The sequence below is a fragment of the Lotus japonicus genome, chromosome 6, assembly GCF_012489685.1.
Source record: "Lotus japonicus ecotype B-129 chromosome 6, LjGifu_v1.2".
Taxonomy (NCBI): Eukaryota; Viridiplantae; Streptophyta; class Magnoliopsida; order Fabales; family Fabaceae; genus Lotus; species Lotus japonicus.
The window spans coordinates 7,284,676-7,302,982 of record NC_080046.1 but is presented as its reverse complement, the minus strand read 5'-3'; the positions used below and the strand labels follow the sequence as shown (position 1 = coordinate 7,302,982).

At 34.9% G+C, this 18,307-nt stretch overlaps 1 protein-coding gene and 1 pseudogene across 1 annotated transcript; both read right to left on the bottom strand.

The window, feature by feature from the left end:
• Positions 1-5,900: 5,900 nt before the first annotated feature.
• On the bottom strand, positions 5,901-8,689 carry LOC130723124 (pentatricopeptide repeat-containing protein At5g39980, chloroplastic). Its single transcript, XM_057574081.1, has one exon. The coding sequence runs from the start codon at positions 8,542-8,544 to the stop codon at positions 6,535-6,537; it is 2,010 nt and encodes a 669-aa protein (XP_057430064.1). The 5' UTR covers positions 8,545-8,689; the 3' UTR covers positions 5,901-6,534.
• A 1,111-nt stretch (positions 8,690-9,800) lies between these two features.
• On the bottom strand, positions 9,801-13,012 carry LOC130723125 (phytoene synthase 2, chloroplastic-like; annotated as a pseudogene).
• Between the last annotated feature and the right edge of the window lie 5,295 nt (positions 13,013-18,307).

Genomic DNA, 18,307 nt, shown 5'->3' with positions numbered 1-18,307 from the left:
TCTCTCAGAATATGTTCTACGCCTATGCAGTTTACCAATGGAATCAGAAGATCAATCTCACTTAAGACTTGATACAGCCTCCAAGGTCTTCTCTTTGTACTATGAACCCACCTCACAGCAGCTAGACAATCACTTTCAATGAGAACCATATGTATCTGAATTATGCAATTAACCAATTGGTTTTCACTTATTTGTGACACGTGATAATTAATAATAAAAGTTAATTAAATTAAAAATATTATTATTTCAAAAGTACTTTATATTTAAATTATAAACTATTATATAAGTAGATAAATAATAGGAGATGAAAATAGAAAATTAGTCTATTACTATTAAAAAATAAATATTTCTAAACAATTAGCTTTCACTTAATTGTGATCACTTAATTGTGACACGTGATAAATTAGAAAAATTAACTAAATTAAAAATATTATTATTTCAAAATTAATTTATATTTAAATTATTATATAAGTAGATAAATAATTTTTAAATAATAGGAGATGAAAATATTAAATTAGTCTATTACTATTAGTAAATCAATATTTGTAAGTGAGTAGTCTATTTTACTATTTACGAATAAGAATTTTATTTATTTTTTATATTAGGTAAATTAATATTTTTATATTTATTAATTATTATTATAAATTATAAATTATATAATATTAAAATAAATTAATTTGGAGTTAGGATACCGAAAGAAAATATATAACTGGTATCCTATCTTGTTCTATCCTAACTCCCTCCTCAGGATAACTTTTACATATGATGGACATGATAGGATAGGAGACAGGATAGTGTTATCCTATCCTGCTGCCTGCTGACGCAACAAACAACAGATAACAACAAGTTATGATTACTATCCTGTCATATCCTATCCTGTCTTGTCTACCAAACGGGCCCTTAGTTCTTTAACGTGTAGCTTTAAGGAACTGATGCTCTCGAATTGAAGTTTTTATGAACTGATCAATGTAAAATTTAGAGGCTCTTATAATTAAACTTTTCCTGAAAAAACACAAGCAATACTGAGGTAGAATTCCTCAATAAATACAAAACAAACCAAGGCAAATCTATATATATATATGTAAAGCTCACTTGAGTTTTTACATTAATTACATATTGTGGTTATCATTTAATGATTTTTTTAAATATTGCTACTTTTATATTTTTTATCAAGTAATTATTTATTATAATAGAGTAATTTTCCTAATTAAATACATATATGATAATAAATAAATTAAATATATTAAAAACAAATTAATAAAATTATATGGTATATTTAAAATATTATTCATATCATATTTATTATAAAAAAAATAAAAGAATAACTCAAATAAATTCATTTTTCAAAATAGTTTAATTTTGAAATTTTTGGTTGATAATAATTATAATTTATATTAAAAATATGTTTTTGGTAATAATATTTAATATGATTTTTACATAAATATGGACATATTGCACTAACTTTCCCTGAGGTTTATTATTGTTGCACTCACCTATAATAGGAAAAAAAAAGTAGTATACAATAAAGTGTTTAATGAACTTCCTAAATGCAATTATATTTGGTATACTTAAAATTTTTCTTAATTGATAAAAAATAAAAATTATTCTTAACCAACTTCCACTTATTTTTATCTTTATATTCAAAGTAGACGAGCTTATGAAGTTTTTTAACTAAGTCTTTACAATTTTTGTTAGTTTTTTAGCCACATGTATCATCTACTGAGGAAACCATGTTCTACTCGAGTGTGATTAAAGTCAAAGGTCTCCCATAGAGTACAGTTCTTAATGATCGAACCATAGGATTAAAGAGTTAATTTTAACCACTATGATAGATATACATCAGATAGAACGATTTGTGTTTGTAAATTGCACTTATAAAGTTTTTTCAATTTTTTACTATCTTCAAAATTGTAAAAAGTTTATATTGAATAAGATAAATTATTATTTGTCATCGAATAATAGCTCAAGTGGCAAGAGCTAGAGGACATGTGGGTAGGGTAGGGGAGGTCAAAATATCAATCCATGAAAGGTGCAATATATCTTTCTGATGTACCAAAAAGATAAACTATTATCTTAATTTAATTCATTTATCAACTAATTAAATTACAAAATATAATTTCTTACAAACTGCATATTAACTAATTAAATGCTTATTAAACAATAAAGAATATAATTTTTTATATGCATCACTAAAAATATTTTTCATAATTAAACTTTTTCTATACCATTGTTCCCATAAAAATTCAATTGCAAACATTGCTTTCAAGGTGAAAACATGCATAAAAGTAAGAGAGAAACATCATTTTGCACAAAACAGAAACTAAGTTATTCAACTCTAATTATATATTTCCCTCCTTTTACTTATTATAAAGAGTGTACTATTATGAAAACATATGATCACAAAATGAATTGAAAATTAATTTTAGTAAGCAACATAAAATATTTTTTAATATACTAAAAAATTAGTTTACAATAAATATTTTATTAAACTTTATCAATGTAATTACATTTCATATATTTATCTTATTTTTAATTATCTACTTAACAATACATTTACTATATTATTACATATACGAAGATAAATTTAACATATAACTTAAAAAAAAAAAAACCGTGCAACGCACGGGTTTAATTTCTAGTAAATAGATATTTCTTTCTGAGATTAAAAGAGTGAATTCAGTAGTGCAAAGCTTGATCATTTAATATTCAAGAAAACACACTGTTTCAAAAAAAAGAAAAAACACTTATATTTTCAAGTCAAGAAATCGAGAAAGGCGTTTATTGAGAAATATATTTATAAAATTAAAACCATGACCTTCTCCTATTGAAGAAGGAATCTCTCTGGTCAAATGGTTGCATTACAATTCCAATCCTGACATATAGGTAAGAATATTTATTACCTTTATATCAAACTTTGATACCTTTCATTGGTAGGGCTTCGTTGAGGCCACATCCTCTCAGCATGAATACTTCCAAGTGGTTTAGGTAACTCAAGTCATAAAGAAATCTATAACCAATAGAACTGACTATGGTTACTTTTACCGTTCCTTTTATCTTGGCATCTAGACTTTCAGATTTACCTTTTACCCTACTGGTTCACTTTGGTTTCATTACAATCGAGGCTAAACAATGAGTCTAACAGTAGCACTGGTGATCTACAAAAAATAAGTAGCACTGATGGGTTGGCAACTACAACCTTACAGCTTCTTCTCCGAGGGTTCACTTAAGTAGTAAGAGTTAGTGGACATAAGAGTTGGGGGGGAATGAAGGCTGAAGAAGGGGTCAGGGTTCAAACCCTAGTGAAGGAACTAACTTACTAACATAATAACATTACTAACCACTAACATTTGCCTAAAAAAAGAGGAAAAAAGATATGCACAAACTCAGCTTAGTACAGGAAAGAGGGTAGTTCAATCAGGGCCAAACTATTGTACCATCCTCTCACTTATCACCATCTCCGAAAGTATTGTTCCTGAAATCAAAATTTCGAAATCCAATATTAGAACTATATTTTGAAATTTTGGTTCAGGTAATATCATAAACATTATTACTATCATGAATCTAATTTCAGGAAACACAATCTTCCTGAATCTAGTCTCAGCTCTTAAACTATAAATCTGAATCTAATTTCAGGCAGTTTGGTTTAACATAACATGTAATGTAATCTATATTTCCGAAAAGTAGGCCTTCTAGAACAGAAAAGTAGTTACCTGAAATAAGTTTCCACGAAAGATCTGAAAATTAAATCCAAAGAACCATACCTGTGTTCCGGAATCTAAAATTCAGAACGTTTCAGCATCCACCTAACCAACTTGCAAGGGTCTCAAGGTTAGAGGCAATGCCACTTGCCTTACTTCTGCTCCAAATTCTGGAGGGAGTCAAGATTTTGAAGTCTTCAAAGAATATGAAAATATAGAATCCTGATTTTCCCCTGATGGTAAAAAAATGTGCCTGCTCAATTGTAACAATGCTCGGATTAGCTAAACTAACTCATATGACATAAATTTCTTTCAAACATTATGAAGGACCAGAACTTCCAGCACAAACATTTGAAACATCAAAGATATTTGGAACAGATACATTCTTCATTTTTGGAGATTTCCAACATAAAAAAATGTCTGAAAGGATAAGCCCTTGTGAAGAAGCAGATTTTCAACCTCTCTAAACAAATATTTAGTAATAACACCAAAACAAATAAACTGAACTATGCATCCAGGAATTGGAACTCGACCCCCCTTAGCTGGGATTCCTTGAAAAGGTTATACGCTTTGCAGAATTTGGTAGAAGGCTTCTACTCACTCAGAAAGCATAAAAAATTTCTGGATGACAGATATAAGATAAAAAATTAATGAAAGCCACATGGACAACAAGAACTGGATAGGCTCTGAGGTTTTCCAATTAAGCTTTTGATTCTTCATATTATCTGGCTCCCTATGACTCAAGAGAAATGCTAACGACACATATGTTGACTATTTGGGAAATAGATCAATCATAAAGAGTGTGTGAGAATGTGGTGCTAGCACTCCTCCTTACTAAATGGTGTATAAATAGAAGCACTCGGCCAGCCAGTTTTCCCTAGCTGGGTTACATTTTACAATGTCTATTCAGGTTACAAGAGGAAATGAATGCAGCCTGAAAGCAATCAGTTACTAAATTGCTATTTGTGTTAGCTGTCCAAAACTTATGGAGTTGACCAAGTTAGCATTTGAAAATCTTGATGACCCCAAAGCAAAGGATATATGATTTCGAATTCCCATGGGGAAATTCCTTTTCCTCTGGGGGCTCAGCAAACAAAAGGAAAATCTGAAAGTTTTGAAATTTTTTCATTCAAGAGAGCAACTAGATCGGTTTTCCGCTGTCAAATATAGACTAGGCTTCTCTAAATTTTTGGGTTCACTTTAAATGGTAAAATGCATCATTATATTCGTTGCTCACAAAATCAAGTGTTGCAATGGTGATAAATACTTCTAATATGAAAATGCTAAATTAATTCTGACTTCACTTTACATAAGTACAAATCAACTGGCATTAAAATGATGACAACACAATATCACTTTTGAAAGGAAATATTAACCAAGTAAATACCTTCAAGAAAGTAAAGCAGGATCAGAACAATGATACCTTGGTAGCAGCCTCACAGCTGAAGTCGAAAGTGAATTAGCAAGGCAATTTTCCCAGCAGGATTTTATTAGAGGATGATTGCATATATCTAAGAAGATGTGCTGCTGCACTCCATGCAGTGCGAGGATCTTCAGCACAAACTGAAACGAGAAGAATTCCTCTAAATACAACCATCTGGAGGGTACTCTATTGAGATTTATGGTAATTTTTCCCACTATCAGCATTATTTGATCTAACTTCCTTCTGTAAAGAAGCAACAGATTACATAAAAGCTTATAACTGCAAAAGTTTACCAATAATAGAAGTCCTTTAAAGTTTAAACAATGGTTTCAGCCAATGTTTTCATACTAGACTTTTTACTTTTGATAATATGTGTTATCTACTGAGAAATTCAATATAACATGTCAAGAAGGCACAGCTAGTGCACAAAAGATATAAAATGAGTCACATCTGCAATAGAATGACATGACTTGTATTACATAAAATACATTTACACAACTAAGCAAGTTAGAGCACCTTTCCTACTATCAGACCATAATGTTAACGTAAAATCTTCTAAATAATTCTGTGTGAAAGTGTTGGCCATTGATCAATGTGTATGGGAGAGGAACAGCAGCTTCCATAACTTTCATTCTCTTTGCTGGATAAATCAATATCTGACTTTACATACACATAAGTTAAAGCAGTTTCTATTAACGATTTTGTCAACGAACTTGCAGAATTGTTTCCAATACATAGATAACCAGTCATGCAGATATTTATTCTAAATTCATCGCCAATTTTTAATTAATAAATCTCATTGTAATTAATTATGGAAAATTGATGAACCGTATCATCTGATGGTTCACCCTAGACAAAGCCTATAGTAATGTATAGCAAAAGGCTCTAGATTCACAATTAATCAAATATGGCAAGTGTTCTGACTCACAAAAGCACTGACAAGTGACAACAGCGTACATACATCAAAGCTTTAAACTGGGTTACACTAATAACATCTTAGAGTCTTCCTCAATACAGTGTTGATTTTCAAAGAGAAACAGATATTGACTGTTTTCAAATACATCTGCGGTTGAAATTCTCAGCAGATACTAAGGAAGCATATTAACAGAAGCGGCTCAACTTTCTCTAAAGAGAAAATAGGGACTCGATTTTTAATAATTTTTTTCCCAGAAGGACACAGGAAAAAGAGAAAGCCCTCATAAGCCTGGATGTATAACACTGTAAGATTATTCACAAGGGTGTTGCTATTCAGAACCTGTGTTGTTGCTTGACATCATATATACAGAGGATACTAAATGGGAATGAGGTAGGTTTGAGGTAGGTTTTCAGAATACAGCATTTATGGGTGAACAGGGGAAAAACAATACTCATAAACAGCACACAAGTTATACACAAAAGGTCACATGCATGCTTCTAAGCATGATCATGATTTCCGATTGCTTTGTGATTCATCCTGTTCATGATTCGAGAAGCATCATTAAGTCTATCTGCTCTTTCATAAATGCCGGAAACAACAAGATGCAACTCCTTCTTGTTGATATTGGGATTGGAATCCAGCTTCTCAAACAATGACTCCACCATTGTGAAATCCTTTCTTGCACCATATAGACTAAGCATCTGGAAATGAACCTCATCTGGAAAAACACATCCTTCGTCATGCATTTGACTGTATAAAGCATCTGCTTTCTCAAACTCACGTAGCTTCCCAAAAGCATTCAGCACGAGGGCAATAACATTGGAATCAGGAAAGTATCCAACTTCTCTCATCTTCTCAAACACCTCAACTACATTTGTGTACTTTTTGTTCCTCGAGTAAAGATTAATCATGCACCCAAACACAGATATATCGTTTACCTCTCCAGCAGCAAAAGCCTGCCGAAAAACCCATGTAGCCTCTACAACTCTCCTGGCTCGAGCAAGCACCATGATTGCAGTTTCCCTGGGAATGTTGTCAGGTCGCTTGAGCTCATGAAGAAGGCGCTTAGCATGAGCAACCAAACCTGCCCTCTCATAGGCTACAATCATTGTCTGGTACAGAACCTGATCAATTTGAACACCTGAACTCCTCAATTTCTGAAACAACATGGCTGCCCTGTCCAGTTTCCCTGCCTTCTCCCAGATAGATATTATAGTTGAATAGGTGATAGCATTTGGTTGAATACCATTATTCTGCATTTCTTGAATGAGATTTGTAGCCTTCTCATGCTCAAGAGACTTGCCGTAAATATTAATCATAGTATTGTAGGTGACAACATTCTGTTGCACACCCTTCTTCTGCATCAAACGAAACAGATGGATAGCTTCCCCGAACAGCTCAGACTCTCCATAAACCCTCAAGAGCGTATTATAACTAACAACATTGGGTTCAATCCCCATCTTCCTCATGCTCCAGAACAGGCGGTCGCCTTCCTCGACCATGTGAAGCTGACCATAAACATCAATCATAATATTGCAAGTGGTGAGATCAAGCGGGCATTTGGCATCATTCATTTCAGAGAAAACAGAAAGCGCCTCAACAAACCTCTCATTGTCTACATAAATGGCAAGAAGCGTAGAGTAGCTAACTGTGTCAGGGCAAACACCGTTGTCCCTCATCTCTTGTAGAAGAAGACGAGCCTCACGGAAGAGCTTAGCCTTTCCAAACACATTAATCATAGAGTTATAAGCAATGAGGTCAGGGGCAATAGACGACGCTTTCAACCTGGCAAAAATGGAAATCGCCTTGGAATAATCACCCAGCTTGCGCGAAAGCTCAATCAAATTACTATACAAAACAAGGTCACCAGACACATTGTCTTGCTCCATCTGCTGCAGCCAGAACAAAGAGGAATCAAGCAAGCCATGTTTCCCAAAATGGGTAATGAGCGTGGAGTAAGTGTACCTATCAGGGGCAAGTCCTCTCTGGCGCATTTCATCAAACAGTCCGTGTGCAAGGTGCCACTGCTTCGCTCGCAGCACATTGCGAAGAACAACATTGTAGGCGAACACCGAGGGCGAGTAAAGAGCCTTTTCATTGATCCAATCGAGCAAAGCCAATGCGCGCTGCCAATCGGTTTCGCGGGAGAGGAGGGAAACCATGAAGCGAATGGAAAGCTGTCTCTGGTTGTAGAGCGACATCACAGCGTGAAGCTCTTGCTCGTTCTGGGTGGAGCTGATTGAGGCTAGTAGTTCATCCATGTCGATGCTGTGGTCTAGGAACATTTGCTGTTGGGTTCTGGTACGGCGGTGATATGGCGATGGTGTTGTTCGGGTCCAGACATCTTTGACTGTAGCTGCTACGGTTGTTGAGGCAATAGAGCTCGGGTTTGTGGTTATGGTGAAGGTGGTTTTGGAAGAAGAAGAAGAAGAAGAAGAAGAAGATGGGAATGAAGAGGAAGAAAAAGAAGGCCAGGAAGCAAGGATTGAACAAGTAACTGCGCACATAATTGATGAAGTGACTAGCTATCTTCTTTCTGAAGTGAAGCTTATGTTATGTGTGAGTGTTTTGGTTATTTCTGGTATTGCTGATGTTATGGAAGTGTTCAGATTTTGATTTTGTGGCTTTTAATATCTAACCTTTGAGGAAAAGAGATATAAAGTGGGTATTTTGATATTTTCTGTCTTCCCCGTCTATAATTTAAACAAATAAAGGAAAGAATGTTTAATAACAACCATGTTTCTGAAGAATAACTCAAAATGGTAACAGTTGAGTGATATATTGTGTTGACCATTTGATTGACTCTACGTGTTAGATTCGGCTGTTTTACCGACGCTAAAAGGATTGTAGCATTAGTTTTTGACTCATTAGTTTCAAATTCTGATTGATGCTAATGAGAAATTTTCTTATAGTTCTTTCTCTGTTGACTATGTAATTCCATAATTGGGGGGCAATGTTAGAAATATGTTTTCAAACTTATTGAGTCCTTTAAACCCATCCCAAAAATAGTTTAGTCTTTAGGACTCGTTTGATATGTTTTACAGGATAAGTCTCATAGTATGAGGACGGATAATATTAGACCTTATAGAATACGTTTTAATAAAAATTTATCCAACGTTTATCAAACACTTATAACTATTATATTATTTAAATTGATACGATCATTTGTTTAGAGGAAGGTGGTGATGGTGAAAGGTGGTGGTGGTGGTGGAAGAGATGGCGGTGCTAGTAGCAGCGGTGGAGGATGGAGGTGGCAGCGTTGTAGGGCGGTGGTGACGATAGTAACGTGGCGATGATAATTGCGAAAGTTGGTGGTTTTGGCGGGAATGGTAGTGATAGTGGTGATGGGTGGTGGCTGTGGTAGTGGCGAAAGTGGTGGGGGAGTTGGTTGTGGTGGTGATGGTGGTGGCAGCAGTGTTATAGGTAGTGGTGGTGGGAGTTGCGGTGGCAAAGATGGACGGTTGGTGGTTATAGCGGTGATGATGGCAGTAGCGTAAGTTGTGGCAGTAGTGGAGGAGAGTGGTATAACCCACCTTTATACGTTGAATTAAATAATTCACTATTTTAATGTATAAGAGTGGATTGATAGATAAAATCTATACAATACAGTATTATATTAACTTATAATATTATATCTAATAGACGTCTTAAACGAGTTCTTAAATTGGTTATTTGTTTTAATAATAGTCATGTTAGTCATAACTAACCTTAAGCTTTAACGTAAGAATTCTCATACTAAAAGTGGATTCAAACTTGTGATAAATTGACAAGAGAAATGATTCAATTCATTTACAAATATAAAATTCTCTCTCTTTTGGTCTCTCTTCTTTACTACTTTAGATTTCGAATCCTCTCCAAGAGGGACCCAAATTTATACTAACCAGGGTTGATTATTTAGATTATATGGTAAACATATGATCTGTACAAGGAAGCCAATATTATGATTCCTCTTATTTGTGGTATGCATTTGGCATTGAATTGAAGCTATTTTCTCGACTACTAATTTTGCAAGTTATTCCTTGCCAATGAAGGATGAAATTTCCTTGTGGCAATGGAGAGAGATCTAGTATAGGCTAAAGGCAACGTCAAAAGTTTCTTAGTTCGTCCTACATAGGCTCTTTTCGTCAAATTGTCATAATCATTGTCTTCAATTGCATCCAAGATCTTGCGATACAATATCAGTGAGGACCAAACCTGCACATCTCACAAAAAGCATATTAATGTGACATTCATGTGATTCCCCAATGTAATATTCCTAATTTAAAACCATGTACTCTAAATTCTCAAATGTACTTACTGGCCAACGGCTGTCCTTTTGAAGCTGAGAAGCTCCTTCCTCTGCTGAATTGAAGTAGAATCTTGCCCTTGTAATCTGCTCTTTCATAAACTCTTTCCATCTTTCATCGACCTTTCTTGAGAAAACATCCTCATCACACAAACCAAACTGGGCAAGTTCATCTTGGGGAAGGTAGACTCTACCTCTCAATGCACTGAAACAAGTTGACAATTATACATTCTTGTAAGATAAGTCATCACTCATCAGAAGAGAACTAAGAACCTGTTTGGATGCGGATCAAACAGCAATTATTGGAGCTCGTTCGATGTTGTTTTTTGTAGTAGATAAGCTCCAACAAGTGCTCTTTAGTCTGTAACTGAACAGGATATAATGAAGTGAAGAAAAACAATTTGAAACTTACTCCTCTCCAACATCTCTAAGAATGTTTGTGAGTTGATTTCCAATCCCAAGATGCAGTGCTGCATTATATACACTCTGAGCAGATATGAGAGACTCTGGGGAAATTCCCATTATTGGAACACTCATCAATCCAACAGTTCCAGCTACATAGTAGCAGTAGAGATATAACTCCTCGAAATTCTTGTATCTGCTTTTCATTGTGTCCATTCTCATACCTTGTATCATGTCCCTGAAAGGCTGTCATGCAATCAAAGAGAAAGACCTCGTTAGCTGAAGTGAAATCAACTGTTGGGAGAAGTTTGTTTGAAATATAGCTTCTGAATATTAATTCAGAGGAAACAAAAATTGATTCAAACATGCTAGATATCTTTTTATAATTGACTTTTAAAGATAAAATCAACTTTTGGGAGAAGTGGAGAACCTTCTTTGAGTGACTTTTGAGTGTCAGAATTGATTATAAAGAAAGAGAAGATGATTCAAACATGTTATTAGTGAGATTAAAGCTTTGTTTACAAGTTTGATTTTAGAGAAGCGAGAAGAGAAAAAATAGGCTTATCAGAAGTCATCCCCTTGTTTGAGTGTTTTGGTTGAATTATAGCTTCCATATAAGGGGAACGCTTACCCTCCATTACCCTCTCTTCCCCTCCCTTCCCTTTGACTCAAAGTCTTCCCCTTCCCGCCCTTAAAAACTCCCAAACACACCCTAAGAGAAAGAGACAACATATGTTTGGAAAAACACGGTATGTTTTCATGTTGGGCCACAAGTGATTCTTGAAGAAGCTACTATGAATAGCTTTTGTGCGACGAAAAATTGATTCTGAAAAATTAAACCGTGGATCCAAACATGGTAGTGAAAGAATTTATTCTAATAGTAGATTTAAGTTGTTTAGGTTCATTTTAGTTTAGCTCCTGCTAGCTTAAAAAGTTGCTCAACTGAGATAAGTATGTGATTTCCAACTTATATAAAAGTATATTCATAAGTTTATAGGTATTCATGGAGAAGTTAGATGAAGGAGATTCTGTAAAGATTGAGGGGCATAACTAATTTAGCTCAAGCAGGAAACTATCATTCAGAAGCATGTATACCTTGCAAGATCATTTTAGCTTTTCTTTTCATTTTAGTACTTGTTGAAAAATCTATTCTAATGGATTTGTAATCACCTTAATATCCAAGGGGAAGTTGGAGACTGTATCAGTAAGTGCAGCATCAAGCATATCATAGGGTTGTCCATTGAAAATATCATGCAATCTATCTTCCCACCTATCAAGCACAGAAGAGTTCATATAGTCAGCGTTAGGGCCATCAACCAGTTCATCCGTCCTCCTGCACCAAACTGAAAAGAGAAAATGTCAATTAAGAAATATTATTTGGACTTGTGGTGAGTGATTAGAGTACAAAACTACAACAGTTGCAAGATCCTCTGTCCTCATTTGACGACCTCTTCCGTGTTTCATCAATAAAATTGTGTCAAGTAGACATGAGTATGGCAATTATAACTTACATAAGTGATTTTCAAATAACATGACATAATTTGATTGATAGGAAGATAACAAGACAGTAAATGAGGATAGAAAATTTTGGTCATTGTTTGCAACTTTATCAGATGAAATTTCTTACCATAAATTGCCCATATAGCTCTCTTCCTTTCTTCTGTCATAAGCAATGTTCCTGTTTAAGGAATGACAATGAAGGTGAGATGATTATAACAAACAGATATATCAATCAAGTTTCTAAGTACCAAAATGAAATAGTTCTTATTATCATTAGTCCCTAGCTAGTGAATTGTAAGAATCTACTATGTTCAACCAAAATGAAAGTGGAATTTGCACCAAGATAGAAGGTCTTGGCATATTCGGCACAGATCTTTCTACACATTTCATAGGAATCCATGAGAAAATTGGGCTCAAACTTTGGCTTGCTACAAGGACTTAAAGTGTCAAAATTTGATGTCTGGCACTGCCTCTCAACAACTTCTTGTACGTGTAAATCAGCTAGAGAAACTCCTTGTTTTGACAGCAGAGGAAACATGCTCTCGGTTCTTTGTTTGGGAGCCAAGGTTACCTCTGACCTTATAACATCATTTCTGCTACAGCATGGTTTCCTGTTGCTCCTGTAGATTGAAGGCTTTGCTGCCAGAGAAAATGATAAACTCATCAGAGTATCTCTTTTCTGACAGTTTAACAGGAAGAGAGGAACTAGCTGATGCCAAATTTGTGGCCTAGCTTAGTGAACTATATAATTCTTTGAACTCTGTATTGTATCTACTACCATGATATAGATATCTGTGGTTATATAGTTGAGTGTAGTGACTAATCATATCAATGCTTATCCTTCCAAGGCAAATTGGGGAAATGTAGAATATTCTGACATAAATTTGATGATTAAACATATTAATTCGTATAATTAATTAGGTTAGGCGAGACAGTCACTACAGTCGATAAATCACTCGAAACTGTCTAATTTAATAAGCTTTTTATTACCCAATCATTCATAACCATTGTTTATAAAAATCAATGTCATAAATAGTTGTGCAGGAGGGAATCGTAAAGATTCTATGCTGCCGCACAGGATCCAAATTTCATTGTTTTAAAATTAAAATATTGCAGTATATGCAATTACAATAATAATTCTGTACATTGTTAGTTTGAGGAAGAACGGGGTTTACAAAGATGCTGTTTTTGTCTTGTAAAAGGCCAATTTTGTCTTCTAGTTCAGTTCATTGTAAAGAATCTTAGTAACCTGTGATTCCTTTTCCAACTCTCATTTGATGCCTTGGCTTGTCTTTTTTGTTGGCTGATCTTAAGAACCTGTCTTTTAGTCTCATACATGTCCTAGAACGATCAAATATATACAAACAAAATATGGACCGTGCATAGTTTTTTTTTTTTTCTGAAAGAGTGCATAGTTGATATTATTGAAATATAATATTGACAATTACTATTGATGTTTTTTTTCAAATTTAATGTATATGCACGCATTGTAACCTCCAATTAGACTTTCTTTTTAGTATTTTATGATGTGGTAAAATCATTACAATTTTGTTGGCCTGCAAGTTGTGTGCATGGGAGAGAGTGTTAGAGACTAAGAGAATTTGAGAGAGAAAAGATGAGAGAAAGAGAACCACAGTCCTCAGTTTATTGAATGAGCAATTGTACTGTTACAAGTAAACAAAGCATGCCTTTTATAATAAGGCTTTAACAACAGAAAAACTAATCTTTCTAACTCATTTACTGTTCTAAGTAAATGCTGACTCAGCTAACTAATCACACTAATTAGCCACATAGGATTTGGATTATACAACTCAACAGAGAGGCTATAGAGATGTTATATGAAATGTTGATTTCAGGGAGCTTCTTCGAGCTTTGAAGGATGATGAAAACATCATTTTTCTCCCCATTCTAGAGGAGATTCAGGGCTGTTGAGTCAACAGTGGACGGTAGCTTTGAGCAATGTTGGTAGAGATTGCAATCAACCAGCGGATTGGTTGGCTAGAAGAGGGCTTCTTCCCCAACCGTTGCTTGGTGTCTCTAGGAGGCTCCTTCCGGCTGGGACTTGGAAATCCTCATTTTGAGGGATTGTTTAGCGTATCCATAGTTGCTTTTCCTTTGCTGCTAGTTTTCCGATGTAAAAAAAGTTATAATTTTTTTGGCGATTTTGTTAATGTTTCACGGGCAATGACCTCAACCAAGGACGGATATGGAGGTTTAAAATTATGAGGTGCCCTCACTTAATTTTGAAAAAAATCATTATAAAAAAATTTGAGTAGTAAAAGCATGTGATATTTATATTTTATCTCCTTTTTGGTAAAAACTGCACTCACGTGTGTCTCACATTGTTAAATATTCTCACTTAAGTAGTAAAAGTATGTGATTTTTTATGGTACTTTAGTAAAAAATGTCCTCACTTGTGTCTCATTTGGTAAAAAAGTGTCGTCACTTTTAAAAGTTTATGTTAATTTTTTTTTTTATAAATTTATATGTATATATTACTCTTACAACATCAAATTTCTGAATCCGTCGAACCTGAACTCAATCATCATCTTCCTTCCGTGCCACAAGCTGTTTGTGATTGCTGTAAGCCAACCACAGGTATATATTAGATGCTTTAATGTATGAGCGTAGCCATCTATGAAGACTATACCGGTGGTTTTAAGTTACCAGAGGACTCCACAAAAAAGTATCAATGAATAATTTCCTGCTGGGGTGAAATTTTGCCTGCTGATTCATTTTCATATTAGAACAATGTTATCTATATTACACCCCAATCTGTTCAATATCAGTGTTCTTTGCTCTCCCTCAATATATAACATGTTATTTTCTTTTTACTATGAACCAAATCTTATAGTGATACTAATGACAAATATTCAAAGTCATCACAGGTAAAAATAAGAAAAGGCATATCAAAGCATCAGAGGTGGGAACTAGGAAGGTTACAATTAGGGGTGGCAATATGGGTTGAGTGGGTCAGGCCTAGTCCAACTCGCCACTAACCCGTCGAAATGCGGGTTGGGTTGGGCTAGCCCATTTTTGACATTTGGGTTCAAAGTCTCAACCTAACCCATATTTTGGCGGGACGCCGGGTTGACGGGCTAGTCCACTTAGAAAATGTAGTGAAATAAAAAAAAGATGTGCAATGAGGAATTTTAAGAAATCTTTTACTTTTTGTAGGTTGGCACATGAAAAAAATTAGAATTATACTTGTTCTTTATCTTTAAAGGTTATGAGTTCAACTAGAAGGTCTCACCAATAGCAATACCAAAAAAAATATTTATCATATGTTATTAAAAGTTGTAACTATAACCTCAGTAGTAACTATCAAGTATAAGTGTCAATAACCTACATCAAATCATTGGTAAATGTCATTTTTTTCTTTGATACACACTCACTTAATATTACTTAACATCACTAAATGTGTTTTACAATCACCAACAAGAGTTTACTTCAGCCAATAATAATCAACCAACAATTATAAATGATAATGTCGAGTAGTCATGAAAGTTTTAGACAAAACCTAACCTACAGATAAGAGCCGCAACTTATATAGGTGAATCCATGGAATGTCATCATTGACTAGTTTTCAAAATAGTCTTTTTTTAGTTTAGATCTATCATAATATATGCGCACCTTACAATAATCTACTTAAAGAATACAAATTGAAAAAAAAATTGAAAAAATGGGTTGGCGGTCGGGATTACCCAACCCATCCCGTCATTAACCCGTCAAAATGTCGATTGGATCGGGCTGACCCACTTTTAAAATTTGGGTTCAAAATCTCAACCCAACCCAAAAAAAAGTGGGTCAAACGGACTAATTCAGCAGGCCAAACCCATTTTGCCACCCTAGTTACAATACTAAAGAGACGAAGCCAATGTATTGCTTCATAACAATGACTAGACTTAGGTCTTTTTTTTTATAGATCGAATGGTTTTTTTTTTGGAAATCGAAACAACAATATGGTAGAAATAAATTAAATGTGGTTAGAACCAACGTTGGATAGAGATTTGGTAAAATAACACTATTTATTACGCTTGACACTATTGAGAAGAATTTCACACAAATTAGAAATAACTTCTCGAGATATGAAATTTTCAAAATCATGATCAACAAAATTCGTATATTTCTAAGGCTTCATCAAACATTTCTTGATGGGAGAAAATACTTCAACTCTTTTGATCTTGGAGTTAGAAATTGGAAAACCAACAAATTAACCCAACAACCAACAACCTGAATATGCAAGATATTATTATTATTATGTGTAACAATTAAAAAGAAATTAAAGAAGGGCACTCAATGGGTGTACTTGAGAGGCCAAACTAAAGCATCTTATTCTTTAGCCTATACTTGTTAGTAGATGACTCAAATTAACCCAAGCATTTGATTGGTTAAGGCAGGGCACAAATCAATTTGGAATTCACTTCATGAGGAAGACGGTGGTAAGAGATTTGTACCATATGTTAACAATAAATCAAGAAATCAATTTGGAATTCACTTCATGAGGAAGACGGTGGTAAGAGATTTGTACCATATGTTAACAATAAATCAAGAATGCATGATTAACATGAAAATTGATTATGAGCATCATGAGTTATGAATTGATTATATCTCTTTGATGTTTGAATAACATGAATACTCGTTGAACTAGCATGCTTGAATTTTGTGAGACCCATGATGATTATATGCCTCTGAACTATACTCATATGTTGGTTTATGGATTATGTTTGTTGCTTATCGAATAAGCACGATGTACATGTGAACCTTATGCTTGACATGTGATGTTAATCGATTGAGATCGAACGTGGAACCAATTATGGTTCGGATTTTGTGGCGACGGATAGCTGGTGACTCCTATGAGTTGATGATCCTGACCACTCATGTCGAGGTGTAGTGAATTCTATTGAATGACATGGTGATTATAACTTCGTTGTTTGGCTAATCATGAAGCATGGCATTGCATAGTTGTGTCAGGAGGAGCTGAACTAAATGTTCAATGCTGGCAGATCGAGAGTACTGCTGGATAGGTCTCATGAAATCGATCACTAATGACTGCTAGAGTGGGTCATTAGCTAAGTGGCAATTGACTACTGGGATGAGTCTTTGTCCCGCCTGCCTTGTATGGAGTTGGTGTTTATTAGGGTCATGGTGAAAAGCATAATATGTAGGCATGTCGACTAACCTTATAGTGATTGGTTGTGCACATATGTTTATTGATTGAGTTGCTATTGTGCAGAAATGTTGTTAAGTGTTTATCTTCATGTATATGCATGTTTTATCAGCTTGTGAGTGTGTACCTCCAAAATATGGCACTGTGGTAAAGAAGTTGACCATTTAACCTCTTTTCTTATGTTTGTTCGACGACACCACTCTAGATGATGAGCAAGAGACTACTAGATGCATGGGAGAGGGTGTCGTACACGGGGAGTGTGACATTCACACTCGTTGATGAGGATCGGTGGTCGTGGAAGATTGATCACCTCCGACGACGGGTGACTTACGCAATTCATGTTGTAGAGGATAAGATGGATGAGCGAGGTGTACCCTTCAATTGGTAGGTCTACAGACGCACACTAAGTTTCAACATTCCACCCGGAGCTTTTGCGAGCACTTCAAGAGAGGCTTCGTCTTCTATACCATCTCTGGTCGCTGAGTAGGCACAAGTCCCTCAAGTAATCTAGGAGATTGTTGCCATGATTACCATGGCAGTGGACGTCGATACCAAGGTTGTGAAGATATTGGACTCTGATGATGAGGTCATAGAGGGAGAGAGTGGAGGGGCAAGAGTAGAGATGCCAGAGGAGTAGGAGGAGGATTCAGACCTAGAGGAGCTTCTCGAGGACGCATGGACAGGGCTGTAGCCGAGGGTGGGGTAGTGTAGAGCTGTCGGTTTGTAGTTGAGAAACTCATTTGTATTTTTGGGGGACAGGGTAAAGCCCACATGTTTTATATATTATATTCTGATGTTATGAATTGTATTTAACTATTACTATACCTCTTTGTTAAGGTGACATGTTGCTCACTTTTGGAAATTTTTTTTGAAAGCAGAAGTTTTATTAAATGGAATGGTTGATTGTACAAAC